Source organism: Patagioenas fasciata, chromosome 4 (assembly GCF_037038585.1).
Source record: "Patagioenas fasciata isolate bPatFas1 chromosome 4, bPatFas1.hap1, whole genome shotgun sequence".
Classification (NCBI taxonomy): domain Eukaryota; kingdom Metazoa; phylum Chordata; class Aves; order Columbiformes; family Columbidae; genus Patagioenas; species Patagioenas fasciata.
Genome location: NC_092523.1, coordinates 6,417,625 through 6,437,906, shown reverse-complemented (window position 1 = coordinate 6,437,906; position 20,282 = coordinate 6,417,625). Strand labels below are relative to the sequence as shown.

The following is a 20,282-nucleotide window of genomic DNA, read 5'->3' as shown; positions in this document are numbered from 1 at the left end:
TACAGCCTGGAAAGAAACTGAGATGCCTGTGCCTGGTCTTAATGTGGCTCCCAGGACTGGAAATGCTGGTGCTGAGGTACCTGAAGGAAATTTATGTGTCTCTCATATTTTTCAGAAATGGTTTCAGCAGATGCCAACCCAGGATAGAGGGGGGAAATATATGGCCAGAAAAAAAAAAGTCTCTGTGGTCCCTGGCAGAAATCTTGGGGTTTTGCCTGGACCCTCCTTCCAGGTGGGATAAGGACTAATAAGTGCTGGTTGATAACAGTGAGTTAGGGGATGAGTGTGTTGTCACATCCCTGTTCCAGCTTACAAGTCGTGTGACACCATTGCTCCCAGTTGGAGCAGGGCCCACTTGCCAGTCCTTAACCCCCAACACACAAAGTTTTACTCAAACTCCTTAAAACCTCTGGAAGCCCACCCAGAGCTGCAGTGACCCCCCCTATGCTCATCTTATTGCCTGGCGCTGTGCAGCGGCTCCCCTACTCCTCTCTGTCCCCCCTCCAGCACTTCCAGGTGGAACATTTCACAGAGCCACACAGAATCACAGACTGGCTGGGGTTGAAGGGATCTCTGGAGATCATCCAGTCCAACCCACCTGCTAAAGCAGGTTCACCAGAGCAGATCACACAGGAAGGTGTCCAGGTGGGTTTGAATGTCTCCAGAGAATTAGACTCCACAGCCTCTCTGGGCAGCCTGGTCCAGGCCTCTGGCACCTCGAAGTGAAGAAGTTTGTCCTCACATTCAGATGGAACCTCCTGTGCTTCAGTCTGTGCCCATTGCCCCTCATCCTATCGCTGGGCACCACTGAACAGAGTCTGGTCCATCCTCTTGACACCCACCCTGGAGATATTTATGAACATTGATGAGATCCCCTTGCAGCTTCTCTTCTCCAGGCTGAACAGCCCCAGCTCTCTCAGTCTTTTCTCATAAGAAAGATGCTCCAGACCCCTCATCATCTTCGTAGCCCTCTGCTGGACTCCCTCCAGTAATTCCTTGTCCTTCTTAAACTGGGGAGCCCAGAACTGGATGCAGTTCTCCAGATGTGGCCTCACCAGGGCAGAGTGGAGGGGGAGCAACCTCCCTCGACCTGCTGGTCCCCATTCCTCCGTACCTTATGGGAAAACCTCAGCCCTGTCAAACGCGATACATGGGTATATAACACAAGTATAAACATAATTAAACAAGTTGTTCCGCGGTTGCGGGCGCCGCGGGCACCCCGAGCGCCATCGTGCATCCTGGGAGCTGTAGTTCGCAGCTCGCAGCACTACAAGTCCCAGCCTGCCGGCGGAGGAGGAGGAGGAGGCGGGAGGGAGCCGGCTCGGCCCAGGCCTGCAGCCCGTACGGGTGAGCCCCCCGGGGGCGGGCCGCGGCGGCATGCGGCTCCCCGGCCGGCTCGGCCAGCTCCGCAGCTCGGCCCTGGCTGCCCGGCCGCCGGGGAGGCTCCGGGCGGGGCGGGCGGCGGGGAGACGCGCCCTGACCCGCGGGCGGCTCGGCGGCACCATGGCAGAGGAGGCCAAGAGGCTGGCAGCCTGCGCGGCCGTGGACAAGCACGTCCAGGTGAGACAGCCCGGACCCCAGCCCTGCCCCGGGAGCGGAGCCCACCGGTGTGCGGGGCGCTGGGACGGATCCCGGGGTGCACGGAGTGGCCATAGGGTGCGGGGACCCCCGCAGTGCACGGAGCACCCGTGGGGTGCACGGAGCCTCCGCCTGCACGGAGAAGTCCAGAGGTGCTCGGACACCGCGGTGCAGAGGTGCCCCGGTGTGCTGGGAGCTCCCAATGCACGGAGCGGCCATGGGGTGCACGGGGCTCCCAGTGCGTGGACGGGCTCTGAAGTGCCAGTACACAGAGTGGCCGTGGGTTGCTGGGTCCCCCCATTGCGTGGCCGTGCTTCGGGGTGCACAAACTCCTCCAGTGCACGGAGCAGCTCTGGGGTACAGGGACACCCCCGCTACTCGGAGCGGCTGTGGGGTGCACAGAGCCTCCCGGTGCATGGACAAGACTTTGGGTTGTGTGAACTTCTCCAATGCACGGAGCAGCCCTGGGGTGCAGGGATTCCCCAGTACACGGAGCAGCCACGGGGTGCACAGAGCCTCCCAGTGCATGAACGAGCTTTGGGGTGCATGGAGCAGCCCTGGATGCATGGACGGGTTGTGGGGTGCACAGATCCCTGCAGTGCATGGAGCAGCCCCGGGTGCATGGAGGGGTTTGTGGGCTGCACGGAGTGATCACTGCCCCCAAAGCATGACTGGACCCGAAGTGCGAGGGGGGACTGTGGCTTGCACGGACCGGTCCTGCTGAGCCTTTTCCTCCTTTGCTTTTGGTTGCTCTTCTTTAGCATGGAGAGAAGGGAGAAAACTACTTCTCTCCTCTGGTCTCCGTGCTCACCCAGCCCATTCCTCCCAAGCAGCAGCTCAGCGTGGTGCACCCCGAGTTTGGGATAATGCCTTGCACTTTAAACTTTCACCATGCACCCTCCTGCGAGCTGGGCTGCGGTGGGAGTTCAGGCTAACACTATGTCCTGCTGCTTTCTCCAAGTTTGGGGTACCCTGCAGCATATTTCTAAGCAGCCAAGCAAGGAGCAACAGCCCCTAACCAGGGGGTCATGTCCTGTCCCCCGCAGGGAGGGAAATGGGGCAAGAGGCTTTGATCAACCCCTTGAAGGGCAGATCGGACCGGAGCAACTTGAGTTTTGGCACAGCCTGATTGTGAATGCTTGGAAGATCAACGGTTAAAGTCACAAGGGGTTTATCACAATGTTTGCTGTGCAAGCCCTTTTGCAACAGCGGTGATGAAACGGATATAGAGTTGCTGCCAAGGAGGTAGATGTTAGCAGTTGGGGCAGGAAAATTCCCTTTTCTTTCCTGCTTTCCCTCACTGGGTTGGCATCTTTAGGTTCAGTTGCTGATGGCTTCCCTGATGTCCCATAAATGTTTCACTTGTTTTGCAGCCTCCCCTTCCTCTGGGCAGCCTGTACCTGCCTGGAGTGTGCACAGCCAGGTGCTGAGACCTACCCCAGGCCAGTGCACTCAAAAGTAGTCTGTGGGGTGGGGGATGGACCGGCAGTTGCATAAAAATCCCCTTTCTTACCCAAAACAAGCCCCAAAGTTGCACATTAAGGGGTTGCAGGAGGAAGGACTTGTGTCATAAGAGGCAGGTTATTGGAGCTATTTAAGTAAAAGAGGCAGCAGGTGGAGTGATATTGTAATGCTTGTCATGGAAATTGGCTTGAAGCCCTGGTGAAGAAGCAGGTTAGAGTCACAATCAAAGAGTTAGATGGTCTCAGCTGTCAGAGAAAACCCGTCTCCTTGTCACTTTGCCCTGTGAGGGTGGAGCTGCTGTTGGTAACGGGTACTTTTGTGTTTGGCTGTTAGAACTATCACTGTTAACAGAAGGAGCAGTGTAATCTCTGAAAGCGAAGCTGCAGACTGCTTTCCTTGCATGGTGGGGACATGTGGGAGATGCCACTGGCTTCATAGTTTGGTTTTGGTGCACAAATCTCCTCTGCTTAACTGTGCCGTAAATCCAGGTCACTGGGGGCTTGATACTGGTACTAGATCAGGCTCCTTGCTTGATTTCCTCCTTCACACCCATCTCCAACTATGCCAGCACAGCAGCAGATGTAAACCTGGGGGCGGGCAGGGGGGATTAGGACAGGAGAACTTTCTTTTTTTTTTAATTAAAGCCATATTGGTGTGTTTAACTGCAGCACTTGTCTGTGAGCTGTAGGAGTGGAGTTCCCCAGTCCTGGAGAGGGCACCAAGATGACCAAGCTCAGAAGCCACAGGCTGTGGAGCAGTGATGGCTCGGAGGAGCGGGGCTGGCACAGGGCTTGGGGCTTTAGAGCCATAAGCTGCTTGGGTAGAGCTGGCTTTGTGTTTATACAACACCTCAAGGGCAGGTCCTGTTAGCGACTACCTTAGAAATGAAAAGAGACACGACAGCCAGATGTCCTGTTACTCCAGAGGGCTGAGAGTTAATAGAAGGAAACTTAGGCTTTGCACTGTATTCATCTCCTGCTCTTTGTCCATGTAAATCCTAGTCTTGGAAACTTACGTTGGAACAGCCAGCCCATGTGGTGCTGCTGATACCCACTCAACGTGCATTGCTTTGTCGGCATCTCCAACGCTGGGCAGCATCCCTTAGCCCCTGGGTTAGGAGGGACAACACTCTGGTCATTGCTGTCTCTGCACGTGGAATCCATATGTGGCTCTTCAGCTGTGCTGTGGCTCAGTGCCTTGGTTTTATTTGCTGGGATTTTAGTGAAAAACCAGTGACGGCACTGGTTTAGACTGGCCTAAACTGCTTTTCTGTGAAACTCACTTAGCCCAAGGTCTTGCCACTCTCTAAGGGAAGGTGCTTCACGTTTTATCGCCTTTGTGGGCTGGGATGAGCTCTTCCTGCTTCATCACAATGGAGTGACTGATGGTGAAGCTTTTCCCATCCCTTTAGGGTGTCCAACTGCTCCAAGAAGCTGTCCCAGCCTCTAGAAATGAGGGCAAAGAGAAGAAACTGCCTCTTCCCAGATCGAAACAAGTCCTTTGGGATCACCGTGTCCTACTAGGCTCCGTGCAGCTCTGCTTGTCCCTTCTTTGGCTCTGCCTGCCGAGCAGGTGACACGGAGAAACCTCGGGATCTATTGGGTTTCTGCTGGCAACGTTGCAGGCGTGCAGCTGCGATCTGCTGCTTTCCCCGTCTTTTTGCAAAGTCACGGTGATTAGTGAGGACTGGGATATAAGCCACGTCTCTGGTTGTGCACTGGGTTTTGGAGAACTTTTGCTTTTTAAGCTTTTAACCTGAAGAAACAAGGCAAATCATTAATCTTAGGGGAGCGTGACCTGAGCTTCACCTTTCAAGGCAAAGTGGCGTGCCAGTAAGATTTCAGCCGGTTGAAATGCTGCCGGTGTGGCTTTTTCCACAGCCGCTGAACTCTGGATTTGCTGCACATGGATAAAGAGCTCCAGAACTGTCTAATGCCCAAGAGATAACACACAACAGCGCTGTGTCTCCATCTCTGGCTGGCTTGAATTCTTTCTCATCTGAAGTCTCTGTGATGATACTGGGCCTCCTTAAGTCAATTTAAGCTTTGGATCCCATCCAAAGAAGGGGAAGTACGTTGGAGATTGGAAGTGTGCAAGAGGCTGCAGGGAGTTCTCGGTGGGCGGGAGATTGAGCTGATAATAAACAGAGATTTCCATCGCAGAGCATCCTCTTGGGGAGGTAACACCATCGCACCCATCCACCCCCGGCCTGCAGCACCTTTTAGAAGCGTGTGTGTGTTACGGATGAGATGATAGCAATGCTTCTTAAACCAGACCATAGGTAGAGAAAGACCAGGGCTGAGCTGTGGTTAAAACATGATCCTGTTGAGGCTCACCCATCTTTCAAGCGTGTTGCTGGACTCTCATATAGGTGGTTGTATACTCTGTTTCGGAGGGTGGTTTTTATTGTACTCTAGGAATGGTTGCTGTGCTCTTTGCTTTGCCCGCCGGTGCATCCGCACTGTTTACTAACAGTACCGTTGGCAGCAAACCCATTGCTTTTACTGTGCGGCTTCCTCGGGAGATGTTATCCTGAGGTTGATTCAGCTTCTTCCTCTGTGGTATTGTCTGAAGCTCCCAGCTTTCCAGCAGGAGAGGGTGCACAGAATGCCAGCAACCAGCAGCGAGTGTGTATCCAGCACCCTGAGAGTCAGACTGTGGTTGTATTTAGCAAGCACGTCCTTTGAGGAGAGGGCAAGATGCTTAAAAACCTTTAACTGTAGATAGTGATCGTGCCCTGGTAGGCATGGTGTGGTCCCTTCCTTGCCTGCAGCATGCTAAGACATGTGTTGGTGTGCACCTCCAGACAAGGATCCTCTTGCATGTGTTTATAATTTTGTGTCTGCCGGGAAAAGCGGAGCCCCCCAGTGACAGCTCCACTCTGTCTCTTTTTGATTTGCAGAACAATCAAGTTCTTGGGATTGGAAGCGGTTCTACGATTGTCCATGCAGTGCAACGATTAGGTAAGGTGCTCCCCTTCATGTGCCTCCCACCGCAGAAACTCCCCCTGTCCAGCTGTCCCAACTACTTGAAAAAACATGCTAAATCTTCTGGATGCTGACTTAGAGATGAAATGTCAGGTCTATTCACCGACCGCTGCGTCCTCCTGGAAGCCGAAGGTTGAAACTGGGTCTTGTGCTCCAAATTTATTGCAGGGAGTAACAATTTGCCACCTGTTTTCCCCATACAGCCAGGAAAAGCTCTTTACTGGCAACCACCACAAACTGGAGCTGAACCTCTTGGTTTTGTTCCAGTCCTGACTTGCTTTGTGGCTTTGGGCCATGCAGCTGCTCCGCTTCCGTTAACCCATTTGTATGAGGCTGAGCTGCTTCCTCACACCCTCATTATTCACACTGAGGGCTCTGCTGAGGGGTAATGAAAATGAGGAATGTGAAATCCTGCTGTATTTTTTTTATACCCTACAGCTGAGTTTATCTGCTTGCCCCAGGTGCAAGTTTGCTCAAGGTGTGATTCAGAAAATTTCAGCAAAATACTCAAGTGAGGCAAATGCCTTTTTGCAAAGAGGATGTGAGGATAATTATCCTCACACCTCATTACAGAGGGCACGGAGGCTTAAAAGTTCCCTTCCCAGGGCACTCTCAGCCCCGGGGCGGATTTGCTGGTGATGTACCTGGTCCTGCTTGGCCGTCCTTGGATGCAGAACAGAGCGGCCGGGTCTGGAGTGCAGCGTCAGCCTCATTATTCGTGGGGGGTTTGTTCAGACAGAGGGGGACTGAGGTCTGAACACAGTGCTGTGCTTTGCTTTGCAGGGGAACGGCAAAAATCAAGCTGTGCCAGCCCCTTGGCACCCACCTTGCCCCATGCTCTGTGTGCAATACACTTATGTTTTTTTGTCTGGGAGCTGGCTGGGGAGCTGCAGTTCAGCTTTCGGGATTGATCACAATATCTCAGCCACTGCTGACTTTAAGACAGAATCATTCTCTAAATAAATAGTTGTAGTATTTGAAGTGCATTGCCCATTTCCGGATACAAAGTCTGACTTTTCACATCTGCTGAATGTGAGCTGTAACAACATACAGCCTCATGTGTTGCATCAGAGGTTCCATCTGAATATGAGGAGAAACTTCTTTACTTTGAGGTGGCAGAGCCCTGGCCCAGGCTGCCCAGAGAGGCTGTGGAGTCTCCTCTGCAGACATTCAAACCCACCTGGACACCTTCCTGTGTGATCTGCTCTGGTGAACCTGCTTGAGCAGGTGGGTTGGACTGGATGATCTCCAGAGGTCCCTTCCAACCCCAACCAGTCTGTGGTTCTGTCTTGCATCTTCAGTCCTTCCAGCAGCAGCTTTACCATGAGGCACATAGCCCGTGTGTTTGCTCTGGTGCTGTTGCTGACTCTTGGGCTGTTGGCTCATGCCTGAGTATCGTAATTACTAAAACAACATTTTGTCCATAATAGTATCTTAGTAATAGATTTTAGTCATTTGAGGTTAACCCGAGGCAGGAAATATTTCCTTCCATTTAATGGAATACTGGATTTTATTAGTCCTTTCCCTGCCATATATTTAAATGTTCTGTAATAAATGAATATGATGTCCCCAAGGCAACAAGCCAGAAAACCTTTCAGACAGCTGCTGGAGCTCTCTGTTTACCAGGAATACAGCAAAAACCCGTCTAATGGAGTGAAAGAGGGGAGCGGGGCTCATTTCCCAGGTGACGATTTGCTGATGAGGCTCCTCTGCTGCTGGAGACACGAAGGTTAATGGCTCGTGATGTCTTGGGCTGAGCCGGGGTGGGTGTTTAAACATTTCTGACTGTAGAAAACTGAGCCTCAGCCTGTGCAGGGTGGCACCTGTTTGCGTTTTGAGTGTGACTGAGTTATTTGCAAGCCGAGCAAGTAATTGCAGTGATTCAAAGGGGCTGCTCTGAACGGAGATTTCTTTAAGTGAAAGTTGGAGTGTTGTTTTTTCCCTTCTGCAACGAACAAACTGAGGCTTCTGCCTTGTTTCTTTCTCTTCTCTCTACAGCCGAGCGGGTTAGACAGGAGAACCTGACGATTGTCTGCATCCCTACGTCTTTTCAGGTAAGTGCTTTCCTCCTTTGCTTTCTGCTGTTTCCAACACTCACACAAGGGATCTTCCCTTGGGTTGTGGGAGGTGACTGCGCTGCTCTTTGGACTCTTTCACGGTGCGAGTTTACTTAAAGCAGTTGTGATGCAGCCTGCAGATGGACCTCACAAAGCTGGTGGTGACGCTTCTGTGTTACCCATGAGCGGAGTTTCAGGGATGCTGCAGTGCTGGGAAGAGTGTTTGGAGCCAGTGTGGTGATGCTGGTTATGTCAGTGTTGGTGTGTGGCTTGCTCTGCATCCTGCTTGCAGAAAAATGCTGTTTAGTGGTGAACCAGACTTGTTGGAGACAGTCTATCAAGCCCTGAAAGCTGTAAAAACCCTTTTGCAAGCAATAGCAAGCTCGTGTGTTTTCAGGAGGAACTTGAAATGCATCAACTGGCTTTTATAAGAAATTGCAGAAGAGAAATCAGCATAATCTTCGCTATGCAGCTTTCGGAGGGATCGGTTCATACCAAGCTGGCTGTTGAGAAGTTTGCAGGGAGAAGAAAGTGGCTTGGTGGTGAAACACAGAGCTGCTGGGGAAGCTCCTGAGCTGCTTCTGTGCCCTCAGGCAACTGGCTTTGGTCTCTCTGCCTCTGTTCCCCAGGGTGGGAATGCACTGGAGAGGAGCAGCTGCCACCTTGTTCCCTTCAGGCAGGGAGAGGTGACATCACCTGTCCATGGGGACAGGGACCACATGGCAATGCTGTGGTCTGGGAACTGGGCATGTGTCCTTCTCACAGTCCTGCTGAGGACCTTGGGATTGTACATTTGTTACAACCATTTCACTACAAGGACAGTCGGGCAGTGACGCGGGTGCCACAGGGGCTGTGCAGAATCTGTCCTTTGAGGTTTTCAGGACCCGGGTGGGTAAAGCCTTGAGCAGCCTGGTAGCTGATGCAGCTTTGAGCTGGATGTTGGACAGAGACCAACCTGAATCATCCTAAAATCTTATGAAAACTTAAAACCCTGCAGATGTTCTTGGAGTGTAAGCGTGGGGCAATGGGATTCTCTCTTTTCCCAGCTGTTGCAACCAACCAGTGACCGACTCGGGTCTAACACAAACTGCAGCAAAGGGCAAAAAGTAAAAACAAGTGGTTTGTTTGGTTTGTTTCGTTTGTTGGTGTGTTGTGTTTTTTTTTTTTTTTGGTTTCTTGTTTCTTCTTTTTTAACCTTTATCAGAACTTCTGTTGCATATATAGACTGTGATGAGAGTCTGTCTTTGATCTGTCTAAAGTGATCCCCGTCCTGAGATGCCACATCCCATTTTAACCTGGGAAAAGTAGAAAGACGTGAGGCCAGATATGAGGAGGAAATGTTTTGCAATGAAGGTGGTAAACTACTCATCCATGTTGCCCAGGGAGGTGGTGGATGCCCCATCCCTGGAGACATCCCAGGCCAGGCTGGACGAGGCTCTGAGCAACCTGAGCTGGTGAAGATGTCCCTGCTCATGGCAGGGGTGGCACTGGGTGACCTTTGCAAGTCCCTTCCAACCAAAACTATTCTATGATGTATGATTCTATGAAAAGTGCTCTGAGTTTAGCCATTAAATCTTACAGAAAACATTGATAAAGCTCTTGTAGTGAATGTGGGCTGGAGCCCGTCCAGCTACAATCCCACAGACATGGAACTGCCTCACATCTTTTGCAGCCTCATAGACTTCAGTTCCAAGTGAAGCCTTCCCAGGTCAGCAAAACAGCATCTTGTTTTCACTACGTACAGGTGTAGATGGCTGCCCGAGCTCACTGGCAAGGAAGAGTTGCTTTCAGTGGGTTTTTATTCTCCTCCCTTCCCTGTTTGTCAGGTTGGGTTATTCCATCACCATCAATAAAGCTAGAGCCGGGGTAAGTATCTGTCCCTTGGCTTTCGTGTTGTTTCTTGTCACCCGGCTGTGTGCCAAGATCACGGAGCGAGACAGTTCTTGGCAAGTTCTCTGCAGTTACTGCTGCTTTTCCCCTGGTTGTGGGAGCTCTGCTTTTGATTCCTGCTGGTCTGCTCCCATCACCTGGCAGGCAGAGAGCCTGGAGAAAGCCACCTCCATGCACACCGCTGCCTATGAGCCTCTTCAGGGTCTGTCCTGCATGTGCAGCACAGTGTTTTCTCAATGCTTTCAGTTCCCAGATCCCTGAAATCTCTTTATACGGACACCATGTAACAAATGTAAACCCACCAATTTTTATTCTGTTTATTTTATGAGTCCTTAGGGCAATCCTAGTGCACAGATCAAGAGCCCATGGGTGTTAGAACTGCATGCTATGAAACGCCACAATAAGCAATTCAATCATATCTCATTGCCAGGGGTACCACCTGCTAGTTGTTCTTCATGTTTCTGGGATGCCAGTACATATGACTGATGCACTTTAGTGCGTAAAATTGAGGGGAATCAGTTGATTTCAGGCTGTCACACTGGGTTTTTTTGGACTAGCTACGGCGTGGTGGGAAATTCAGAATCAAACAGGGTCTGTTTGAAGAGGGAGTCTCACTCAGGTGATGATTTGTAACATGGAAAGTTCAACCAGTTCAAGGTTCTCTAGGCTTGAACTCTTGTTTAAACTGACTGACCCAGTGGATGGTAAATCCAAGTGCTCTGTATTGTATTGCCAGTAGAGGGAAATACACAACCACTTCAGTAAAAGTAAAATTGGAGCCACCAAACGGCTGTTTCAGGTGGCTTTCCACACTTTTTCAAGAGTTGTGCTTTTCGTTTTTTGCTTTTGTTTCTTTCCAATACAAAAACCATTTTCATTGTTAGTCCGCTATTGCTGTGGTGTAAATATTTCATTTGCCTACTCCCATTTTTCAGCCAAAGAAAATCGGAGGGGCTGGATAGGTGCAAGGGAGGGTGGTGTCCAAGCTGAAACAACACAGGACTCAAAACTACTGTATCTGCCGTAATGCTTACATACAAGTGATTCCCACCAAGCCAATGGTGTCTCCTGCTATTTAGTACAGAGAGGCCTGAACCCAGGAGTCATGTTGTACCATATGAGTTGGTTTTTAGTTCAAATCAGCAGCAGGGTTTTCTTTTGATTAAAATAATCTGGTCTGGAAGCATCATTTTCTCCTTGCCATGAGTTGCCACTGCTGGCTGCAGCTTCTCCACCAGCTCGGGGTGAAGCGGTGGAGCTCTCCCAGGGAGGCTCCATCCTGGCTGCAGCCCAAGGAATGTCACCGTGAGTCCTTTTCATTTTCCTGCTGCTAGTAAATGATGTTTGTTGTCTTCTTGGTGCGCAGGCTCGTCAGCTGATCCTGCAGAATGGCTTAACGCTAAGTGACTTGGACCGACATCCAGAGGTAAATGGGACCGCGGAGGGGAGACCTCACCCGACCTTCCTCTAACCTGGTCCTTCATAAAGCATCAAGCTCCTTTGTCCTCATCTGAGGACAAGAATTTAGGCAGCCGTGGTGGTTAACATGAGTGAAAACTAGCTTAGCTTTTTTTTTTCCCTGTGCCTTAGTCTTGTCTTAGTGCTTGTCACTTTAGATGACCATAGGCTGCTAAGCTTTGCTTCCTCCAGGTGTTTTGCATCTCTTCCAAGCTGAGGCTTGCTGGCCTGGCTCAGGGATATTGTGTTGCTGAACTGTCACTGGGGTTTTCCCCAGGAGCTTGTGTGCTGGTCCTTAAGCGACACTAGAGGCTAAAGTGGTGTGCTTTGCAGGCCAGTGGTTGGTTTTTGTTTTTCTTCTGCTCTCACATGCCTGTGATTTAGCAAGGGCTGGTATCCTTGGGCGGCTGCTCATATGCTTGTTTCTGGTCAGGCTGTGGCATCAAGGTGGTCCCATCTCTAGTGACATTTCTGTCTGCTGCTTGGGACCTGACACCCCCCCTGAGATGCTGCACAGGAGGAGTTTCCACACCAAATTTCTCCTCTTCCTACAGCTCGACGTTGCCATCGATGGAGCGGATGAAGTGGACTCTGACCTCAACCTTATCAAAGGTGGCGGGTGAGCCTTGCTGTCTGTCTGTCTGTCTGTGCATGGTGCTGGTGGCATCTGAGCACATTTTCTGGCTGTGGGTGTCTCCAAGGAGGGGTGGAGGGGCTGGGGACAAGGATAAGGAGGACAAACTGATGGGGCTGACATGACAGCAGCACCAAACCAGCAAGAACATGACAGACAGGACTGGGCTTTAGGACCATCAGGCACACGGAGGAGCAGTCTGTTTTACTGATTTTTATTTTATTCTTTTTTTCCCCTTGCAGTGGTTGCTTGACACAGGAGAAGATAGTTGCAGGATATGCAAAATGCTTCATTGTTATTGCCGATTACAGGTGAAAATATTACTGTTCATTATGCTTCTCTGTCTCATGGAAGGATTTGTATGGTTCTGTATGAGGCCATTATTGTCCTTCCAGCAGGTCAGGGGAGCAGGAATAGGTGGAAATGATCCTGACTTCCAATGTTCCAGCAATTCAGTTTAGCTTATTTCTTAATTTTCAACTCATCAGACCTGCTTAGAAGTCAGCAGAGCTTCTGATGAAAAGGCTGCTCCGCTCTTGAACTCAGCGATTGTCAGCGCAGAATGCATTTCCCCTTTTGTACATACTGCCACAGGGCTATGGAAGAAACAACTCATGTTCTGCTTGTCCAAATCATGTCAAAACAGGGCTTATGAGTCAATAGAGCATTGTGCTTTAAAGTGCTTCTTCCTACACATGTGCACGTGTGAACTGACCACTGTGCCCTCCAGGGTGTTGTGCTTGAGGGGTTTGCAAGAGGTATTGTGATCAGCGTGTTGTGTTAATGGTGTTACAAATGCAATGCTTGATGCTGATCCCACCTCCAACTGTCCTCAGGAAAAAATCAAGGAGCCTCGGGGAGCAATGGAAGAAGGGGATTCCTATTGAAGTCATCCCCATGGCTTACGTCCCCGTCACCAGAGCCCTGACCAAAAACTTCGGAGGTGTCGTGGAGCTGCGGATGGCTGTTAGCAAAGCGGTACGTGTCCCTGATAGCCCCTCATCCCCCCAGGAGCCACGTGAGTGTGGGAAAATGGAGGACCTTCCTGGCCTTTTATCTAATTAAATCTGGACTTTCACTCTCATGAGTGGTGTCTTGTTTAATTCCTTCTAATTATACTTTGACTAATGAACTGTGTGTTTAGGTGTTCAGGCTGCTTATGAAAAGGCTTCCTGCCTTATGTCTCCTAAAGCAAATATCCCTGAGCAGGTGGAGGAGAGGTACCAGCTCAGGTTGGAGGTGTTCAGCCTGGAGAAGAGAAGGCTCAAGGGAGACCTTACTGCAGCCTTTCAGTGCTTAAAAGGGGCTGATAAAGATGGGGACAGACTTTTTAGCGGGGCCTGTTGTGATAGGACAAGGCGTGATGGTTTTAAAGTAAAGGAGGGGATATTCAGACTAGATATAAGGAAGAAATTTTTGGCACTGAGAGTGGTGAAACACTGGCCCAGGTTGCCCAGAGAGGTGGTGGATGAACCATCCCTGGAGACATCCCAGGCCAGGCTGGACGGGGCTCTGAGCAACCTGGCTAGAAAGTGCCTGGCAGAGAAGGATCTGGGGGTGTTGATTGACAGTGGCTGAACATGAGCCAGCATGTGCCCAGGTGGCCAAAAAGGCCAACATCATCCTGGCTTGTATCAGGAGTAGTGTGGCCAGCAGGACTAGAGAAGTGATTGTGCCACTGTACTCAGTACAGGTGAGGCCCCCCATTGTTTTCAGCCTCTGCGTGATTTATCTGTACGCACGAGAATGAGGAATGAGCCTTGGGTGATGGTTTAACTTAAACTTTATTGTGAACTGCCCTGATTTACTTGAAGGATAACTCTCTCTAAACCATTGTAGCAGGGATGGCAGGTCCTGGTGAGAGGCTGTGACAGTCCCTGCCCATGCTCGGTAGACAAGGAGCTCATAGTGCTGACAAATGTATTTGATTCCCAGGGCCCTGTGGTGACGGACAACGGGAACTTCATCCTGGACTGGAAGTTTGACAAGGTTCATGAATGGAGTGAGGTGAACACCGCTATAAAAATGATACCAGGTACTGTCAGTGATTTTTAGAAAAGCAAAAGCTGGCTGAGGCTTGGGCTGTGCTAGACAGCCCTGACTGTGGGAGCTCTCCCACAGATAAGAGGAAATGTGTGTGCCCTCTTATGGGTCCCTTCATTTGGTTTTACTTCAGAGATCTATCAGCTGAATTAGTACAACGGTACCCAAGTGTCCTTCCCGTATGGTGGTGAAAACCTGGGAGAGTGCTGGGTGACTTCTGACACTATTACACATGCCAGTCCTGTGCTCTTCCTTACTTTCCTTGTGCCTGTTTAGAGATGTGCTTTTAATGAATGTGCTGGGGGATTGGACTGGATGGTCTTTGAGGTCCCTTCCAATCCCTAACGTTCTGTGATTCTGTGACTCTGGAGCCAGGGTTTGCACTAGGTTACGGTATTTTCCAGAAGCTGCATACAGCTCTGCATCCCGTTACCATTGTTTACTCCTCCAGCCTCCCCTTGCTGTGAGAGCACAGCATATCTTACCTAGTGTTGTAGCTATTGCTGTGCAGGAGAGAAGCAGGGGCTGATCACACTGTTTGTGAAGAAAACAGCCTCTCTGCAAGGATTCCTGCCTTGCAGGAGACCTGTTGCCAAAGCCAGAGCTGCTTCTGGAGGATTCAGGTCTGCCCAGGGGCAGTGACACTCTCTGGGCTTCAGTGAAGCTCAGACACATCTGAGTACCTTGTCTGGTTGTCTTGGCAAAGTCTGCTCTTGAATCTGGTCAGCTTTGAATATGTATTGTTGTATCCTTTAACTTTGAGTTTATCCCAGATATCTGCCTGTTCCTGTAGTCCGTAAGCAAACTGCCTCCTCTGATTGTGCGTTGTTAAAGTGCATAGGAACAGGTTGGGATCCTGTTGCACAAACCTCGATGTTCACACAAAGCAGAAACGTATCGTCCTGGCACCATGACCAGAACACAAGGGCAGGCAGAGGCCATGTGTGTAGGCTGGGTGAAGAGTCACTAGTAATTTCTAGGTTCTTCTCTTTGGTGGCTTTGCTTCCCTCAGTGCTGCTTATAAGGCTGATTTACTGAAAATACACCCATTTTCTTTTTTCCTGCTCTAGGAGCAAACTGCTGGGATCCTACTTCTACCTTGGTTCGTCCTGGTGTCTTTGCTGTCTGAATAACTACCTGGTGCTTGCTTGCAGCCAGCAGTAGATGGCAGGTTCTGATCTTCAGCAGGAGCAGTTCCAAATGAACCAGTGACCAATATAGATGAACTGGTGACCACAGCTGGCCCAGGCTGGCCCTGGTGCAGGGCTCTGCATCCTAAAGCGGTTGCTGCCCATGGCTCTACAAATATCTGTATTATTAGAGCTGGTTTTGTGCAAGAGAGAAACAGTGGCTGGTCATACTGTTTGTAAACAAAATAGCCTCTCTGCAAGGACTTCTTCCTTGCTCTCTTTTGGATGAGAGATGAATGGTACATGATGGGACACGTTCCATTGTGTTGGTGTGGAGATGGTCTCAGCATCATTTGCTGCTCAGAAATGGGCTTGCAAAGGGGAGAAAAGCATCTTCACTGTCCAGAAGTGGATAAGCAGAGCTGTTAAAGCCTAAATACAGTGGTGATAGCAGGGCTCTGACCGCCTTGCACTGGTGGTAGCCCTTGCCCTTCATTTCTGTCCAACTTTCTGGCCTCTGGCTGTGGCTTGGGGATCACTGTGAAGTTAGGAGCACCCTGTAATTAAATGCAACCAAAAGTACATTTGCAAATGAGCTACAGATTGCAGAGGTAGCATCAGATCTGCTGAGACTTAATCTTTGAACAAGTGTTATCCAGGCATTCCCTAACAGGATTACTTTTCAGATGCATTTAAAGGCAAAATGAGTAAGCCTGGGGCTGTATGTAGCTTCCTCTTGCTTCTGTGGGCCATCAGGTGGCTGAAAATGCCACACTCATGATTGTCTTAGTGTAATCATAGAATCATTTTAGTTGGAACCCTCAAGATGATACAGTCCAGCCATTAACCCAACACTGGCACTAAACCGTGTCCCTAAGAACCCCATCTGTGCATCTTTTAAACCCCTGCAGGGATGGTGACTTCACCACTTCCCTGGGCAGCCTGTTCCAATGCCTGACAACCCTTTCTGTGAAGAGTGTTTTCCTAATATCCAATGTAAACCTCCCTTGGCACAACTTGAGGCCCTTTCCTCTTGTCCTACCACTTGTTACTTGGGAGAAGAGACCAACACCCTCCATGCTGCAACCTCCTTTCAGGTAGTTGTAGACAGCGATAAGGTCTCCCCTCAGCCTCCTTTTCTTCAGGCTGAACCCCCCAGTTCCCTCAACTGCTCCTCATCACACTTGTGCTCCAGGCCCTTCACCAGCTTCATTGCCCTTCTCTGAGCTCTCTCCAGCACCTCAATGGTGTTGGTGAGGGGGTATGAACTTCAGGGGGAGCTGTGGGAGATGTTTCTCACTGGTGTTGGTTTCCTCTGGGGTTGGCCACATGGAGAGTACTTCCTAGAGGCTCCCTGTGCAGCTGATGCAACATCACCCACAGAACCACAGAATGTCAGGGATTGGAAGAGGCCTCGAAAGCTCATCCAGTGCAATCCCCCTGCCGGAGCAGGAACACCCAGCTGAGGTTCCACAGGAAGGTGTCCAGGCGGGTTTGAATGTCTGCAGAGAAGGAGACTCCACAACCTCCCTGGGCAGCCTGGGCCAGGCTCTGGCACCCTCACTGGGAAGAAGTTTCTTCTCATATTTAAGTGGAACCTCCTGTGTTCCAGTTTGAACCCATTGCCCCTTGTCCTATCATTGGTTGTCACTGAGAAGAGCCTGGCTCCATCCTCCTGACACTCACCCTTTATATATCTGTAAACATTAATGAGGTCACCCCTCAGTCTTCTCCAAGCTCCAGAGCCCCAGCTCCCTCAGCCTTTCCTCACACGGGAGATGCTCCACTCCCTTCAGCATCTTGGTGGCTGTGCTGGACTCTCTCCAGCAGTTCACTGTCCTTCTGGAACTCAGGGCCACAGCTGGACACAATATTCCAGATCAGACCCAGGTCGGACACCTCTCTCCAAACACCTGTTGGAGGCTTTAGCGCCTTTTAATGAACAAAACCACGGTCAGAGCAGTGGATTAAAGCAATGGGCTGGCTCTGGGGTGGCCCTGGCATTAACCGGCAGGTTGAACTCTCATTCCCCAGGTGTGGTGGAGACGGGGCTGTTCATCGGCATGGCGGAGGTGGTGTACTTCGGCATGGAGGACGGCTCGGTCAGCGTGCGGGAGAAGCAGCCGCGCTGACGCCGGCACGACACCCGCTCTGTGTCACCTTCGGCCAGTTCAGTTCAGCTGTTGTAACGGTGCCAACCTGACGTTTTGCCTTAACGAGCAGCGGTTATCGCAGCAGACGGATGGGAGGTTGATCAGAATCCGCTGACGTGATACTGAATGTCTTTTTTTAAAAAACAAACAAAAAATTATATTCTATTTCTATATATATATATTTTTACTTTACAGGAATGTTGTCTTTTTTTAAAGAACCATTTAAACAAATTGCTTTAACGTTTTTATTTTATTTTATTTTCTAAGAAATACTTACCAAAAATTAGTACTCCTTGTTTTGTCTTTTGGATTTTTTTTTCCTTTTTTTCCAACAGAACTTGAACCCTTCTGGTTGCTCATAGTGCTTAGTGATTGAGGTCAGAAACACAATCCTGATGCATCATTCCTAACCACACTGGCTGGGAGGGTGACGTACGTAACAGTAGCACATCCAGTCGGGACCTGCCGATGCCTTATTTGGAACCTTTTTGGTTCGGTATTTTATGCCTTTTATTTTTCTACACCACTGGTTTTTAATAGTTCAGGATGTGTTGTTGTCCTCTGTGCACATGACAATTCTCTGAGCCTGGGGTGGTCTTTACATCCCTCTGTCTGGGACATTAATAAGGGCCTTTTCTGGGTCTCTATGTGGAGGAGACGTTCATCCTTTGAGCCAAATTCTGCTCTCTGTTAATTCAGTACCTCTGATTAAATTCTGTTCCTGTAGCTGGAGATGTTTGGGACTTTGTCCTTGTAAACCGAGAGCAGAACTGGATCCTTGGTGAAGCTTCCAAAAGCATATTTGAGCAGCTAAGGACAACGTGGAATACTGTTCAGTGGCAAATTGTTTGATTTGGAATGAAGGTTAATTATCACCCCTGGGAGCTGGTTGATTTGTGGAAGGGTAGAGCAGAACGCACAGGAAAACCGAGTCTTCCTGCTTAAATTTTCCACATGTAGCAGGAGAGAGACACTCGTTCAATCTTGTTCTCGGTGTATAGGTGCTTTGCATGGTTCTGGTGTCAAAATGCAAGCCCTCTCTTTGTGTTGTAGACACTGAAATAAAGAGTTGTTATACCAGATTTGGTGGCAATTTGGTTCTTCAAGTAACTGTTTCGTGGAAAATGGGGCAGATCGTTGTCAGACCAACTTCTGCTGTAGTTTTCCCCTTACAAGGGCACTTCATCCCGGTTGAATTCACCCTTCTGCATTTGATTTCTTTTTGCTTAAGGTAAATACGTTATATTATTTTAAATTAACCAGCACTTGTTAGCTGCAGTGCTTGCCTCGAGACGGTCTTAAATTTGCATGTCTAAACCCTATGCATCTAAATACAGCTCTTTTTTTTTTTAAATGAGCTATTTTTATGTCTTTAAATCTTCCCCTTCCTGCACATCTATTAATTCTGAATCACTTCTATTGAGCAAACTGGCTGCCATCCAGCCAACAACTTGCTGGAAACACTGGAATATCTCTTCCCGCAAACCCGATGCTGCAGAGTTGTTTGTAGAGCCCTGGTTCTTGCCATGGGCTGTTTCCAGATCCATCTTGGGCTCCTAATGTAATCCTAGATAAACAGGGAGCAATCGAGCAAAGCTTTGTGCCCAAGCGCCTTCTCGCTCAGCATGCTTCTGGAAATGAGATTAGCAGGAGCAGAATGTTGCTGTTGACTCTTCTTTTCTCTCTCTGAAATCAAACAGCTCCTTCTCAAAAGGCCAATAAAACCCCATTACTGCGCCATTACTTGCTGGCCCTGGACCAGATGTGATCTCATTCAGCTTTGTGCTTAGCAGGGGCTTGTTAAAGCCAAGCCTGAAGGTGGTAAGTCTGATTTTTGAGCTTCTCCCAGTGCTTGCGATGCAGGTAAGCACTGGTGGGTGCTTTTGCAACAGATGTCCCTCCTTGGGTGGGACTTTGAGTGGGTCTTGGGCTGTGAGTTATGGGTAAAGAGTTCACTGGACTTCAGAGGTGGAATTAAAATCTCTGGATGGAATTAAAATCCCCGAGTGCTGAAGAAAATTTGGTGTCTGAACCAGTTCTGGAGGCTTTGTGCAGATTTTCTTTGTGCAGACTCCCCCAGCTCAGATTTGCAGAGTCAGTAGATGGGTTTTTGAGGTAAGGAGCTCTTAAAGGTCTGGTCGTTCCCTCAGAGGCTGCCAGGCTCCCTGACCGGTCATGACCATCCACATCTCCATCTGCCAGCATGAGTGGGGCGCTTTTAGTTGTGGTGTTGGCAGTCCATCCCCTCCCGGGTGGCTTTGGTGTGCCATGGCTCTGCCCTGTCACCGACACAGCCTGCTTCCTGCAGAGCCATGAGAATTTTTGATGAAAAATCAAGTGTACAGGCAGCAGAGGCCTTTATAGTCCCTGGTCCTTGCTTTTCTAGACTATCACTTTTATCATTATATGTGTTTTTTTGGGAGAGAATGGTTTGAAGGTGAGCATGCCATGGCAGAACTTCAGCTAAGGGCAGGCACTGTGGGTACCCACCATTTCCCCAGCTAGGGGTAGTTCCAGCTCTTGGGCTTGTTTAATTTGATTTTAACACCTTGGCTAGTTTGCACTTCAGCATTTGCTTCGGACTTTTCATTTTTCAAGGTGCTCTTCAAAAGAGCCTTTCAGAAGCCTTTAGAAATGCGGCTGCCACCTCTTATCCCACCCTGCTCCCTTGCAGCTTAAGAAGAAGAGCCGGGACGTATTTTTAGAAGATAGCATCAGAAAAACAAAATACCAAAAGCAGGTGGAAGGAGGTGTCCTTTGAAAGCCCAGGACAGGATGGTTGTGGCTATTTCAGGTGTGTTTCTGCAGCGGGTGCTGTTACCTGATGCTGACCATGGCGAGACCATGCGGTCCAGCCCCTTCACGCCAACCCTGGCATCGCCTTCTGG

At 49.8% G+C, this 20,282-nt stretch overlaps 1 protein-coding gene across 1 annotated transcript; it reads left to right on the top strand.

Moving 5' to 3' along the window:
• The first annotated feature begins 1,315 nt into the window (after window positions 1-1,315).
• Window positions 1,316-18,476, top strand: RPIA (ribose 5-phosphate isomerase A). The gene is made up of 9 exons (XM_065837740.2): window positions 1,316-1,560; window positions 5,945-6,005; window positions 8,028-8,083; window positions 11,343-11,402; window positions 11,989-12,053; window positions 12,311-12,379; window positions 12,905-13,046; window positions 14,004-14,103; window positions 17,276-18,476. Exons 1-9 carry the CDS (start codon window positions 1,378-1,380, stop codon window positions 17,371-17,373), a joined length of 834 nt encoding a protein of 277 aa, XP_065693812.1. The 5' UTR covers window positions 1,316-1,377; the 3' UTR covers window positions 17,374-18,476.
• The last annotated feature ends 1,806 nt before the right edge of the window (window positions 18,477-20,282 follow it).